General features: G+C 35.4%; 1 protein-coding gene across 3 annotated transcripts in view; it reads right to left on the bottom strand.

Moving 5' to 3' along the window:
* Positions 1-2,168, bottom strand: part of LOC131335696 (carbon catabolite repressor protein 4 homolog 3-like) — a 46,780-nt gene extending 44,612 nt beyond the window's left edge. For 2 of the 3 annotated variants that reach the window (XM_058371173.1, XM_058371175.1), the window contains exons 1-5: positions 1,832-2,168; positions 1,107-1,282; positions 849-914; positions 678-730; positions 489-570 (exon numbers count right to left, since the gene is read on the bottom strand). In XM_058371173.1, the coding sequence (XP_058227156.1) occupies positions 489-570; positions 678-730; positions 849-914; positions 1,107-1,282; positions 1,832-2,102 (648 nt within the window). In that variant the 5' untranslated portion in view covers positions 2,103-2,168. The remainder of the gene's footprint in view (positions 1-488; positions 571-677; positions 731-848; positions 915-1,106; positions 1,283-1,831) is intronic. The other variant, XM_058371174.1, reaches the window with a different exon arrangement.
* Between the last annotated feature and the right edge of the window lie 13,121 nt (positions 2,169-15,289).

Genomic DNA, 15,289 nt, shown 5'->3' with positions numbered 1-15,289 from the left:
GACAATAGTTCTGATTTGATGGAAATGAATCTTGAAGAAAAGGTCTATCTAAGTTCTCAGAAAACTAGTTCTTGCAATTTTTCAGAAATCATGATCACTCTCAAATATTTTTTTGCAGTACACTCTCTTATGAAGGAGCTGCCCAATTAATCGATCCCTAAAGTAAATTAGCAGATGTAATGCATATTGTGAGATAGATTGCCAAATTGGAGTTATAAGTAATAACATCCTATTTTGTGCCATTTATTGTGGCTGCAATATACATATATCGGCATAGAATAGGGGAAAAAGGCATTGTCAAATTCCAAATAAAAGAGGATATGCCCCCTCTGTTTTCCAAGTTTCACTTCTTAATAGAAGTAAATGCATAATCATTAATACTTACTTAATGTAAAGAACCATTTATCAAACAGAGAGTTGAACCAACGACGTAAAGAACCATTTATCAAACACAACTGAAGTGTTGTTTTATGCATATGAATTGGTACCTCAAAAACAGAGTGTTGAGCAACATTGTCACGGAGATTGTATCTCTTAAATTCAATACTCTCACACTCTAATAGCCGAAACCTAGCAAAATGGAACAAAATTAATATCCAATTAGATTAACCTAACCAAAATTTGGTCATTGAATACGTATAGCATTATCAATATAAAAGACCTTATGCAAATCTTACTTATCAGCTTTCCAAAGCATTGCACAACCATCAATGGAGTCTCCTGTGCGTCTCTAAAAATGAATTTAGCTGATTTAGAATCTTTCAAATGAATTTAGAGCAACATATCCAATCTGAAATCACTTACAGTCAGACTCACACACAAACTAGGACCCCGAAAAGCAAACTAACCTTAAATGAACCAATATATCCTGCTTTTTGCATAATGTTCAAGAGATCAAAGTACCTGTCAACCTCCTAATGAACAAAATTCTGTCAAGTGTCAAGCACAAAATTATAGTTGGCTTGTTCTTTATAAAACAAAAAGGACGGATTCCATTCCTAGTCTTGTTTAGCATCTTCAATCTTCTTAATTTGTTTGAGAAAACTGAAAACACTGGAAGACCCCACTTACATGCAAACATTAGAAAACTGAGAAAACGAACTTACTTGCAAACAGATTATATCTGGGTTCCATCCTATGAGTTCCTCGCATATAATTCTCTTGCGGCGATCCCAATTCATGTAAAGTGAAGGAACATTGCGGTACAAATCTTTATGTTTTGAAGCATTTCTGTCCCCCAATACGTTGTACGGGACAACCATAAATCTTTCTGTAGCATACGCTAAAGCAAATGTCACAGTTAACCATTATCTATGTCGAAAAGCAAAATTGAATGTACAAGGGGGTGAAACATTTTTTTTCCACTTAAAACATTAGACAAAACTAGTGCAATGCGGAGGGAAAAAATTGTGCAGGAAATAGGAAGTAGACGAAGAATATGGATCTGAACTTCCCTTATAATCTACAAGATGTTATTGCCAAAGATTGCATAAATCAATCCAACCGACCACAACAGTTTATCTAGTCATCCTGGAAGATTACTTTTCATTTGGCATAGCAGCGTAGCGTGATATGGAATAAAATAGGAAACGAAAATGAAATTCTTTATGTGGTAGATAATTTAGTTTACGATAGCTTGGATTTGTCCAGGGAAAGGAAAATAGAAGATAAATGAAATTAACTCTATACATCAATGTTTCGGTTTGTTTGTTTGTTTGTTTTCCGGGCTTAGGAAGAACCGATGAACCCACGTGAGCTGGTTAGATGCGTTGGGCACAGGGTTCGGAGTACCTGCTAGTGCAGCTATGCAGTGTAGAGTGAATATACACACCTTTATCATCAGATGGAATGAGAGAATCCGCTTGGACCCAATGTCGAACGATATCCGGCAGCCGTCGACCAAATTTCCTAATCCGATGGGGGCTGTAAGAGGACGCCGCGGATGATGATGAGGTGGAATCTGATGGACCCTTGATGGAGCAGGAGATGACTGGTTTCAAGAAGAAAGGTTTCAACTTGAACGAGGTCGAGGTCGCAGTGGTGGTGGTGGTGGGTGGGCAAGTGCAGAGCCAAGAGGAGGCGGCGTCTCTGCTGCAGCCCATTGAAGAAGAAGAAGAAGAAGAGACAGAGACAAAGTGAACGGAAATGGTTCAACTTAAACGTAGGGGAGAACTCTAGTAGTAGTTTTTTTTTTAAGTAAAAAATTTTGCAAAAACCAAAAACAAACACTTGCCCACAGTGCACAAGCAAATTTGAATTAAAATTAAAATTAATGTATTATGAGAGAATGATTTGTCTCGTAAAATAAAAAATAAATATTTAAAAAGTAAGAATTTTAGCAGAACAGGAGTTCTCTATGAAATTTACAACCACGTTATTAATAAAGTTTTTATTCAAACTTGAGGGAGCACGATTTTGATTCGAGAGGGGCCGAATGAGGATAATTTTTTTCATTCGAAAAAATAAACTCTCTATATTGATATTTTCTTTTTGTTTTCTAGTATTATACACTATATATTTTGATAATTGTTGTCCAGTGCATCAATGAATACATGAATTCATTATACTTATTTTTGAAAACTAAAATACATGTGTACAATGTACATACTTGGAGATGCTCCAAGTGTTTGTAATTATATCATTCTCTTAAATGCACATATTAACATACTGTGCACCATTTATACTTAAAACTAACCTTTAAAAAATGCACATACTCACATGTATTCTGGGTGTGTAGAATGAGCTTGGGGCTAAAAGAATCGTGGTGTATTTTTTGTGATTCGTACCAATAGAAAAAATGAAATTGTTGGTGCTACCATGAGATTTGTGGTCTATAAAAAAACATCGGTTGGCGATTTATCTTCTTCTAATTCATTGTGGATGCTCTAACACCGCCAGATTGGTCCTAGGGTAAGTCCTATATACAAGCCTTGAGGCTTGGGTAAACCCCTACCACAGGATAACTCCCCAAAAAATTAACCATATAGTATGTAATAAATATTTAATTTAGAGCTATAAGCATAGTTAAGTTCTTTGGCAGTGTTTTTCCATAGTACTAGCACAGGTTCGAGTCACAATGGGCCTGTTTGATTATCTACTTTTTACATTTTCATTTTTTTCTCATTTTTGAGTTTTGATCGTTTGGCTCCTTCATTCTAGAACTCATTATGCGAAAACAAGTTTTTGGTTTTTGGGTTTAGAGAAGAGAAGTAAGGAGTATAGGAATTAAGAGGAGCTTTTTGACTTCTCCTTTTTGACTTTTTTTTGTTTTAGTTAACAAAAAGACTTATAGAATGTATTATGTATATATCTTCCAAACACTAATCATGTTGCAAAATACCTTCTGCATATATGTCATAAACACTAATCATGTTGTAAAATACATTCTGCATATCTCCCAAATACTTTACCATTTTCAAAACCACATTCTGACCAAAATTCAAAAAGCTAAAAAATCAATAATCAAAATAAAAATCAAAAAGTAGAGTATCCAAATACACCCTAATGTATTGAATTTCATTTTTTAGCTGCCGAAGGGAGCCCCCTTCTTCTTTGTCTCTCCATAGAATTTTTTTTAATAATTTGTTTTAGCCTCCTGCTATTACTTCTTTTCATTTTATTTTTCATGTGACCTCTACTATTAAAAGTTAAAGGATTTATTTGGTAAATAAACTTTGTTGCAATATATCATTTTTTGTTTTGGTCAAACTGATATAGACGTTAAAAAGTCTATATGGGTAAATATCAGTACTAGCTTAAATTTAACTTGATATAGCAGGCTTTTTGCTAAAAAGTATTTGTAAAAACAGTTGGTTCGGTAGAGAGTAATTTTTGTTAGTTGAAATCGCATAAAAATTTATCTTCGTACTACTATGTCATGCGAGAGATTAAGTGAATTGACAATGATTTCAATTGAAAATGAGTACATAGATAAGCTAAAGTATGACAGCTTAACTGAAAATTTTACTTTAAGAAATGCAAGGAGAAATTATTTTTTCTTTGAATTGGATTGTGGTAACCATAAAGCAATATAGCTGGAGTTACATTTTGATTTTGATTTTTTAATGTAATTCAAGCTAAAAGTACAACGTAACGTTATTTTTTTTGACTTGTACATCATTCTATTGTTTTATGACTTAATAGTATGTGGGCAACCAAACTTGGGGTTGAGCTTGTGCAATTCAAACATTAGGATCGGCCCTGAAACACTACTAACAAATGAATACTCCATATGAGTTGATTTTCTTGATACAAATCTGGATAAATCGTAAGACAAGAAAGAGAGAGAGAACTAGTGTCTGTTTGAGTGAGTGGTGGAGAGAGACCATGGTGTCCCTTTGCGGTCGGTGAGTGGCTCTTTCTCCTGACCACGCTTTTCATCCCAGACCAGGTACTTTCTTCCTCAATCTCTCTCCCTATTACTCATATAGCTTGAGTGAATGGTTCTGTAGTTGAATGTTGTGTTTGATTAATGGCATTTTTGTTATTGATTTTGGTAGATAATGTTGTGGACGTAAAATTGAATATTAATACTCCTGTGTAATTTGTGGGGTTCACTGATCTAGGTTAGGTAACCTCTTGAGCCTCTGGTTCAGCTGTGACTTGCGCCTAGCCTCTTCACCTAGCCTGCACAGGAAAGCCCAACTAAAAACCGCACCGATAGAACTTCTCAGAATGGTCGTCCGGCAAGAGAATCAGAAAGTGCAGAGCAAGGAAGGAAATTACTACGATTTGTGAGTGGAGAAGACTGTGTACCTCTTAAGGTTGCATCACTTCCTTTATATTGTCACACCTTCGATTTTTAACATAAATATTAAATACATATGATGTATGAAAATCCTCACAAAAGTACATACAGTATCCTAAAATACAATATAGTACCCAAATCCACAAACCAACCCAATAAGTTACAGAGTTCCAAAGTAGATAAAAACAATACAATGCGGTTTGTTATACAAAGATTTTCAAGTATTCTTCAAAAATAGCCTTAATCAATAACATCAGCATGAGCTCCAAGCACTCCATGACAGTGACCTGCGATGTACCTAAAAATGATAGGTTGAGCTACACTAGCCCAATAGAGAAATCTGTACACAAGTTATAAGAAAATTTGTCGATTTATGCATCTAGAGTGAATGAATATAGACAGATATGCCCAAGGTTTATATGGCTATCAACAAGCAGCTCACTATGGCCAAAGGATTCTAGACAATCCTATACATATCATCTCATATGCTATACCAGTGCCACTAACATTCCCACATCAATCACAAATAATCAATATTTGGTTTCCCAACCGTTTCGTCACATCACATATGATTCCACAATCTTTCCCATTCTCATAATCATTCTCCTTTTCTCATCATTAGTCATCAACTTCCTTTTTTGCATGGATCAATCTCTTTCGTTTTCAAATAGGTGTAATTTAGAGAAATACATGACCTATAATGGTCAAGCTCCGTTGATTTGAGCTTGAATAGCCGGAATCCGTTGATTTTGTGCACGAATACTGGAAATCATTGATTCACTCTAGAATATCCGGAGGATTTTTAATAGAAAAATCCTTTTCCTTTTAAAACAAGTCGATTTAATAAAAACCAATCTTTCTTTCTTTTCCAATAATCTCATATCATAACATCCAAGGTTTTCGCATGTATCTCTCGTTTTCGGTCATCTCACCGAATGTCCATGGCGATACCCGTTCATTTTATGTACAGATCTTATCACTTTGCTGAATGTCCATGGCGATACCAACAGTGTCCATTCCGGTCATCTCACCATTCCGGTCTTAGCCGAATGGTGATACCCTATGTATCATGTTCTCGTTGTGTCCGTCATCTCAAACGGTCATTCATATCCCACTTTATTATAGACAATCAATCATGTCACTTTATTATAGACAATCAATCATGTCATAAATCAACAAATACATAAGTTCACACATTTTCCCCAAGTATAACACCACATTCTACATAACGTACTAAACTCATAAGTAACTTTACGACATGCCCCTATACTAGAATCTAATAAAATGAGAACCCAAGGAGTTTAGGAAGATCAACTAGATGAATCACAATGATACGAGTTACTATGTTACATTTTGAATCACTAGCCAGACTCACGACTACCCATCATACTCACCACAACGCCTCGTATAACCTATTGTACACCTAAACATCCTTACAGTACATTTTCCATTTATAACGATGCTAAGTTTACACTTAACGAGTATCGAAGTGATTGGAACGATCAGCGAATCATTGGAACCCAAGTAATCAAGTTTAGGGATGGTTTAACAATGTTTAAAGTGTGTTAGAGTGATCGGGAATCAATACAATCGAAGGGGATTCAACATTCTCAAAACTATTTTCTGAGCATTGGGTACCGATACCACAAAACATAGGTATCGGTATCAAACCAATCCAGAGAGCAACCCGGATAACAAGGTATCGGTACCTCAAAAAGTAATTATTGGTACCAATGCATTACAACGCGCGATTTGCAGAAAATAAAACACAAACACAACTATGAAATCCAATGAACTACAGCACGATCTAGGTACATAAACATCACATAAACTCATAACAAGTGTAAGAAATCCCTACCTCAAGTGACTCAATCGAAACCCAAGCGATTGATCAAGCCCTAGACTCCGAAAACTTCAAAATCAACCGAATCCTCCTCCTCCGAGCAAAACCCACGAAATTCAAGCTCAACAACATGGATAGAAGGTCAATAGGAGGTGGGTTTGTATGGGTTTCAAGTTGTTTTGGTGGATTTTTGAGTGTGAGAGAGAGAGAGAGTGTGAGAGAGTGGAATGAGAACTTTGTTCTCTTACACACACACACACACACTTATATACTAGCACACACACACAAATCACACTTGCACTCCCTCAAATAGCAATCCTAACACATTAACCCCAAATCAAATAAACTCAACAAATTTTACATTTTCCTCAATTTCTAGCATTTATAAAACTTTTAAATAATATTTGAAAAATACGGTCCTAAAAATACGAGTCTCTACATATATAGAGTCTCCTGACTTGCTCTCTAAATATGGGTATGTGCAAGCATGCTTTAGCTGACGTCACCTTCGACGTAGCAGATAAGACGGTTAACAACCTCGTGCGTGAGCTGTCACCTCATGTGCGCTCATGATTACTTTGTTAGGCAACCGCTTCCGGTGATGTTATACTTATCACTCCAAATAAGGCGGTTACGTGCACGTGGACAAGCTTGCAAGCTAGGGCTTCCACCGAACCTAGCAGTCCAAACCCTAGATTGCCGACGATTGCTCCTCCAGTATAGCTTGACGAACAAACGACATCTCTTGTCCGAATACTATCAAAGTCAAACCAAGTGTCCGAACCTAAGAGTCCAATCTTCTTAGGCAGGGTTGAAGGTCTTAGCTTGACAATTTGCCAAGCCTATTGAACTTACACCGAACCGTCATATTCGGCCCACTACATAATTAGTAGTAGAATGAACTAAATTCAATTCCATGATCAATCGAGAAAATGGACAATGTAGGATGAGATTGACTAAAATCTCTTTTAATGATTCATCATAAAATACAATAAATATTCAATCACAAACACTTACACACACTCACATCTTTTGGTAGGGTCCACACACACTGGAGGTGAGTGTGTATGAGCCCCAATGTGAATGTGAATGTGAATGAGTTTGTGTAAATATTTGCGTAAGTGTTTGTGATTGTAGAATAATTGCATAAAATAATCACGGTAAACAATACATGTCAGATGAAATAATTAAGTGAAACAGGGATTGCGTGATATCATAACTTTAAAGATCAAATTTTTACGCGAACTTTGAAGGTCATTTGTTCTAAACAACTTTATATAACAACCAATAGGTACGGTGAATGATTTTCACACTCCCCAAATTGCTAATTGCACTCCCAAGAAGAATGCAAAAATCAATATGTGTTGATTTTCGTACTCCCCAAATTGTTAACTTTTGAGTGGTGCGAAAATTAGGCTCCGTTTGTTTTAACGTAAAACATTTTACAATGGAAAATATTTTCCTTGTAAAATAATTTTGCTGAAATTGTTTTTGTTACTTTTGTTTTTCGGTGTTTGGTTGACATTTGAAAAATACTTTTCAGAACAAAAAATTGAATCAGTTTGAACTCCAAAAAAGCCGTTATAGGTCGCCTCGTGAACACTTATAACTATGCGCCTATATATATATGGGGCCGATTCTGTGGACAAAACATAGAACACGACATTTGACACAAATCTTATAGTTTTGCAAATCAATTTGGTTTATTCCCTAACGGGGAAAGAGAGAGTGTAATGCAGCTAATGCCTATAGAGAGAGTGTGTGTAATGCAGCTAATGCATGTTGTACAATTCTCGCACTTCAGGCGTTTTTTTGGGTAGCATGAAGCCGTGACCAATCCCTTTTCAGAAATGACTTACCGAGATTTCGAGAGTAAAACATTTTCCGCTCGATGAGGTAATACATTTTACACCAGAAAATGTTTTACTTGATGTGTATCAGCCAAACACCAAAAAGTGGGTAAAATATTTTGAGGAAAATATTTTACTTCGAAACAAATGGAGCCTTGAGAGTGTAGTTACAAATTTGGGGAGTGGGAAAATCACTCCCCATAGGTAATTTGCATTTAACACTTTTTGATGTAATTATTCGTAATAAATGACAACTGTCATTTTGAAGAAGTATATGAAGTGCATATGATAATTGTGAGAATAAATTTAAGATTACACCTTCGTATTATGGATAGAAGGATGACCCTTGTAGTAATCTAAAACATACTCACCATATCTTTGGTAAAAAGGTTATATTTTAAATTTTAAAAGAAGGCTTTTTATTTTTTTACTTTCTATAAACACGGTAATTTTTTTTTTTTGGGGCTGCCAATGGATAAACTTATGAGTGCCAACTTTTTGTCCATATAAAGAAATTTAACCCTAGACCTCGCCACCTAGAGGGCGACTACACAATTACTGACCTGATTCGGGATTGAACCCCATAGTTTGAGTATAGGGTTACGAGTCTTATGACTTACACCAATTTTGAACTAAAAATTATAAAAACTCTGTCACATGATATATACGTGGAACACACATATGAATGTGGAATCAACAAACTATATATGATAGTTTTTGGGATAAGTATTTGGGATACTTGTGGTTGGAGCAAATTGTTAGATCTGAATTCTCCCAATGAGGATTTTCATGTAATCCAGACTCGATTGTCACAGAGAGAATTCTCATAGAGAATCCAGATCCCAATTGCCACACACTCCCATATAGTACTACTCCTACTTTATTTCAAAATTATGGTTGTCATTTATTATAATTAGCTAAATCTACTTGTTTTAATAATAATGGTTGTCATTTATTTTGAGTAACAAAATCAAATTGTGTTAAATGCATAAACCCTCTTTTTTTTAGGAAGAGCAAGAATTTCACAATTAATGAGATAAGTAGTTTCTAGGATAAAGCAAACACAAAAAAAGAGCTGCAAAAGGAATAGACAAGGCAACAATATTAGGGGTGTTTCCCTTACTCCAAGTTGTAGATTACAGACTTTTTATTTTGTCTTTATTAAATTTTTTTTTTTTGCGTTTGTTAATTGTGCATCAAGCGTTTATGTATTATTGGTTTACGGAAGTATTTTTTGAAATCCAAAAAAAAAAAAAAAAACACCCCCACAAAGTCAATTTTTGGGCTTTTTCTTGGGAATTTTTAAAAAAATTTGGGTAAAAGTCAAAATTTTTTACTTTTGCGATTCTTCTCGACGAGACTAACTAATGATACATAAAAGTTTGGCACAAAACTAACAAAGCCAAAAAAAATTGAATAAGGACCAAACAAAAAATATGTAGTCCAAAAAACCTCCTAACTCTTTTCAAAATATGATGCCATTCTATAACAGGATGCTGCTTAAAGACTGACAAAGCACTCCCCACCAAGAGTTGAGTTTTGTTCACCCCTACTTAAGAGGGTGAATATTAACTTCCTTCCTATTGGTTGAAATGGTGTGGATCACACTACAAATTGATGTCATGCTTATGAAAAAGTGTATTGTAGGAGTAGAACTTACACCATTTCTGTAACAACCCTAAATTTTTATAATAAAATTAAATGTTTTAATTGAAATTCTTTCATTTAGATGTTAATTTAGTATTCTTTTAATAAATGACTCGATTTTTTTAATATTATTATTTAAAAGAAAATACTAAAACCCTATTGAGTAAATATGTAAAGCTATATATATATATATATATATATATATATATATATATATATATATATATATATATATATATATATATATATATATATATATATATATATATATATATATATATATATATATATATATATATATATGTACATGCAAATCCTAACCTAGATTTTTTTTACAAATCCTAGCAAGTGGGAGAGATTGATATCCAAGTATAATCATGGTGTATAAATATAGATAATGAGAGAGTCATAATTGTTATCTTAAGGAATCCTAGAAAAATCTTGCTATGATATGCAAAATCTAGTTAGGATCCTAGAAAAATCTAGATATGATATACAATCTAGGATTGTGATTCCCTTAAATCTAAGGAGTTTATTGTAGGAGATTGAGAGAGAGATTTGATATAGATTTTATCTAGATATCCCTAGATTTTATAAGATATATTAAGATTGGATTGGATTTTATTAGATATTATATGGATTTTGCTAGATATTGTTAGGATTATATAGGATATGATTAGGATTTCTAGATTTAATCTAGATTCTTCCTTCACTAGTATAAATAGGCATGCCCTTTCACATTCTTTCCACACTCAAAAAGCGTGCACACACCACCAATCATCCACTTCTCACATTCTTCATTAGTATGAGTTTGGAGAGCAAAAGAGCGAGAGGTTTTGGCTAGAAAAAGAAAAAGAGGAGGAAATTAGTTCAATTCCACCACCACCTTGCCGCCTTTCCTACACCACTCAAATCACCATTTGATTCCGATTTTCAAAATTTTAGAAATATTTGTGTTTCCGGAAAAAGAAAACTACCTTCTTTTTATTCTTCGATCAAGCCACAACGACGTTACTCTGCTTGCATTTTCACCCGACATACTCCGTAGCAGCTCTACTGCCAAGAAGAACGGGAGAAACCTCCTATCTACTCCCCTAAATATAATAGTGCTATGTGTTTACTTAATTTTAAAAAGTATTGATTGATAAAAAAAAATAGAGTTTTATGATTATCGAAAACCGGGTTACGGTAACTGTAAGTAAAATAATAATAATAATAATGGTTAACTGAACCGTGGAAATGGTATCATGATTGGAATGAAGGAATTTTACTAAAACTTTGCTTCACTGCTATTTATTATTGTTACCATTTTTTTTAGTAAGAAAAACATGACTTAGAATTTAGTAAATGAAAAAAATCGGAATCCAACTGTTTTTAACATGACAAAAATTTAGTGATAAGATGCCAAGTGCATATGTTACAGAAAACATGTTAGGAATGTTGTTCTTATACTACTTGCTGATATAATTTTAGATTTGGTGATTTACAAAAGCATGAAATTAGGATTTATTTTATCCGCATGATTTTAGCAAGCTTTGAAAGAATCATGTGAACGCGAGAAATGATGCATGTATACGAGACACGTGTACAAGAAAATGACACACAAAAAGAAAGAAAGACACAAGAGATTGAAATGGAAAAGATTAATGATTGTGTGAGCATGAGAGCCCGGTAGGTCCATTGAAGATGGTTAGCGGAATCATAGCTCAAGTGTGCGTGTGTAAGCATGAGAACCCGGTAGGTCATGAGAGAATGGTCGGCGGAATCATGGCTCGGGTGTGCGTGTGTGGCCTAGGAGCCCGGTAGGTCCTGAAAGGATGGTCAGCAGAACTAGTGTCGTGTATGCGTTATGAATTGGAAAATGATTTGAAGACTGAGAGCCCGGTAGGTCGTGAAAGAGATAGTCAGCGGAATAAGTGTTTTTGGGTGGCAAAATCTGAACTTAGCCTGGGAGCCTGGTAGGTCCTGAAAGATGGTCAACGGAACCAGTGCTCGAGAAAATAAAATGAAAGTGTAATCGATTCTCGAAAAATGATGACATAGTTTATGATACGCTGCGATAACACTGAAAGTCACTGACACCTTTGATTATTTTTGTGATACTAATTTTTTTTTTTATAGAAATGATAAATTATTATATGTTATTTTTGTAAGTGTATGGGACATAGGGGTAAGAGTTATCAATTGGACTTAATTGCTCACGGTGTAACTTTTGAGACCCTGGCATCTTATGCCAGAGTTTAGAGATGAACAGTGTCACGCCCTGGATTTTCAACATAATAATAATTTGCATTTTCCGATAATAGACCATCACGATAATACTTCATAATGTCTCAAAATGTTTCTCATATTCCATCCGAGTGAACAACAAGTTTATAAGCTTACAATAATGGCATTCCGGCCCCAATTTCCTAGACAATAATCCAAAGGGAGTGTAAGTCAAAAGAATATAATTGAAATTACGATTACATCTTCAAAAGGGTTTTACAAAAGATGCCATAGTAATTCCTCGGTGTTAGCTTTCAAAAGTATCGTCAAAATGCACAGCAAGCACTCCATGTCAATGCCCCTAAGAGGTACCTGAAAAATAATAATAGGTTGAGCTACACTAGCCCAGTAGAGAAATCTTTGCTCAAACTATATGCTAATGAGATGGACAATGCACCGAGATGAACATTGATATAAGAAAGTTTCCCATGTGTACAAGAGCAAGAGAATAATACTTGATAATCAACACCGTTCATATTCACGCCACTTAATAATCTCTAGATTCCCCATTTTCATTATATCAAGTGTTCTCGATTTCCCTTCCGGGCATTTGGGACCCCGTGCATCCCGAATTCATTCCGGCATCGCACCATTCGGTGGATCCGTGGCTTTCTTGTGCACTTTCGGGTGTTTGGGACCCCGTGCGTCCTGTTTCCGGCATCACACCTTAGAATGGATTCGTGACTTTCTTTGTTTCATTTTATCGTTCTAAGTTGTGATTTTTCGTTCTACAAGTCTCAATGCTGTAAAGCACGACATATGACAAATCTGCATCACTCATAAAACAAGCCACAATACTCACATAATAACCCGAATGCATAAACAAAGGAACAAGTATCATATTCATTTAGTTTTACATTTTTCATTATTATAACGAGGGCCAAAAGAAGGGGGAGGAACAACGAGTCGTTGGAACACGAGCAACAAGGTTTAGAGATGACTAGAATGTGATTGGGGAGTGTTAGAAGTGATCGGGCGTCAATACAATCGACGAATGATCAATAGAGTTCAAAACAGTTTTCTGAATCATTGGTACCGGTACCTCAAAAAGTAGGTAGTGGTACCATGCCAATCCAGTGAGCAATCAGAGTCAAGGTATCGGTACCTCAAAAATTAGGTACCGGTACCCTAAAAAAATGGTATCGATACCACTGCATTACAGTGGACTATTTGCAGAAAAATCAAAATAGAGCATAACTTCGAATTCAACCATGTATAGCCCGATCTTTGGCACACAACCAACTCATAAATATGTAGAGAGAGTAAGAATTCCCTACCTCGATTACCAAAGCCGAACCCCAAGAGATCGACCAAGCCCTAGAACTCCAAAGTCGAAATCGAGCAAGAAAACTCCTCTCCGAGCTATATCCAACGAGATACGAGCTCAATAACAAGAATGGATGAAGGATTGAAGGTTATTTGTCATGGGTTTTGAGTGAGAAGTGAAGTTTTGGGTGTTGGAGGAGGAGAGAGAGAGAGAGTGCCGAGAGGGAGAGAGAGAGAGATCGGGAGATTGAGAGAGAGGGTGAGGAGTATAATACTCCTCTACATACACACCCACACATATATATACTACCCACACTTCAAATTGTACATGCACCCTCCTACAATCAATTCCATCACATTCACCCCAATTCATTTAAACTTAATAAAACCCATATTTTCCTTAATTATAATAGCAAATAAACCTTTTATTAATTTTCAAAAATACGGGTCCTTACAAACAGGAGGGATTTTATAATTTGAAAGAGTTTGGTGCTGAGCAGAATAATGCAGAAGAAGACGGACGTCCAGAGGAATAAAAGTTACCCTAGTACCCCTCCCTTATCTATTTAAATAAGTGTAACACGAATTTGGGGATAATTTGCCTTCTAATGACTTTATGTTTCTTTCTATTTAATAAATGTGAAAAATTTATTAAATTAACGTTCCCAAAAATCGGGGCATTACAACTTGGTATTAGAGCCCTAAGTTCAAAACCTCGACCGTGGGTAAAATGGGTAGACCACTGGTTAAGTTCGGTGCTATAAAAGAAGAAATTAGTAAGTAAAAATTTCATTATTTAAAAAAAAAAAAAAAAGCTTAATTATGCATCTTTAAGTTTATTTATAAATACTTTACTTTAAAGATGGACCCCTTAAACGACGAAATGTTAGAAGAAATTCAGAGGTTCAAGAGCATCCATCACAACCTGGTAAATGACCTCGTGAATGATCCATACTTTGAGTACGCGTTTCCTCTTTTGAACGCTTTCCAACAAAACTATAGAATTTGGCCACCAATGAACGTTGTGGACAATGAGGAAGAGCCTGACGCGCCCGAAAGAGAGGGATTGGCAGTTGAGGAGGAACCAGAAGAACTTGAGGAGGAACCGGAAGAACCTGAGGAGGAGGATCCGTACGAGCTTAGAGAGGATGAAGACGAGGAACAAATGATTGTCTATCCGACGCTGTTCAAGAAATAAGCGAAGTAGGAGTATCGTATGAGTCCTAATATTAGGCATATTAAATAAATAAGTTGTGAGGATCAGTTGTCTTGAGTTGAGAATTCTATGCTCTCGATAGGAATCAAGTGAGATACTTAAGAATTTGACTATCAATAAAAGATATTGTCATGATAGTGATCTCTAATCATTATTCATATCAATAAGTCTTATATATAACTTTCCATATATAGATAAAACTTCCATATTAAATCCCTAGAGATTTTTAACTTGTAGATGGTGACTATGTGAAATGGCTTAGGGAATGATAATACTAGTAACGGGCAGAATGGAGGATCAACATCCAATGGTCCGCCAGTTACTAACCAAGCGAATGGAATGGTAGATCTGGCCCAACTACTGTAAGCCTTCATTGCAGCCACTAACAATGCGAACCGACCACCAGCCACACAGGGACCCATGACACGTGCGCAGACGATGAATGAATTTTG

Source organism: Rhododendron vialii, chromosome 8a, assembly GCF_030253575.1.
Source record: "Rhododendron vialii isolate Sample 1 chromosome 8a, ASM3025357v1".
Lineage (NCBI taxonomy): Eukaryota > Viridiplantae > Streptophyta > Magnoliopsida > Ericales > Ericaceae > Rhododendron > Rhododendron vialii.
The sequence above is the reverse complement of the archived record's forward strand: the minus strand, read 5'-3'. Positions and strand labels throughout refer to the sequence as shown.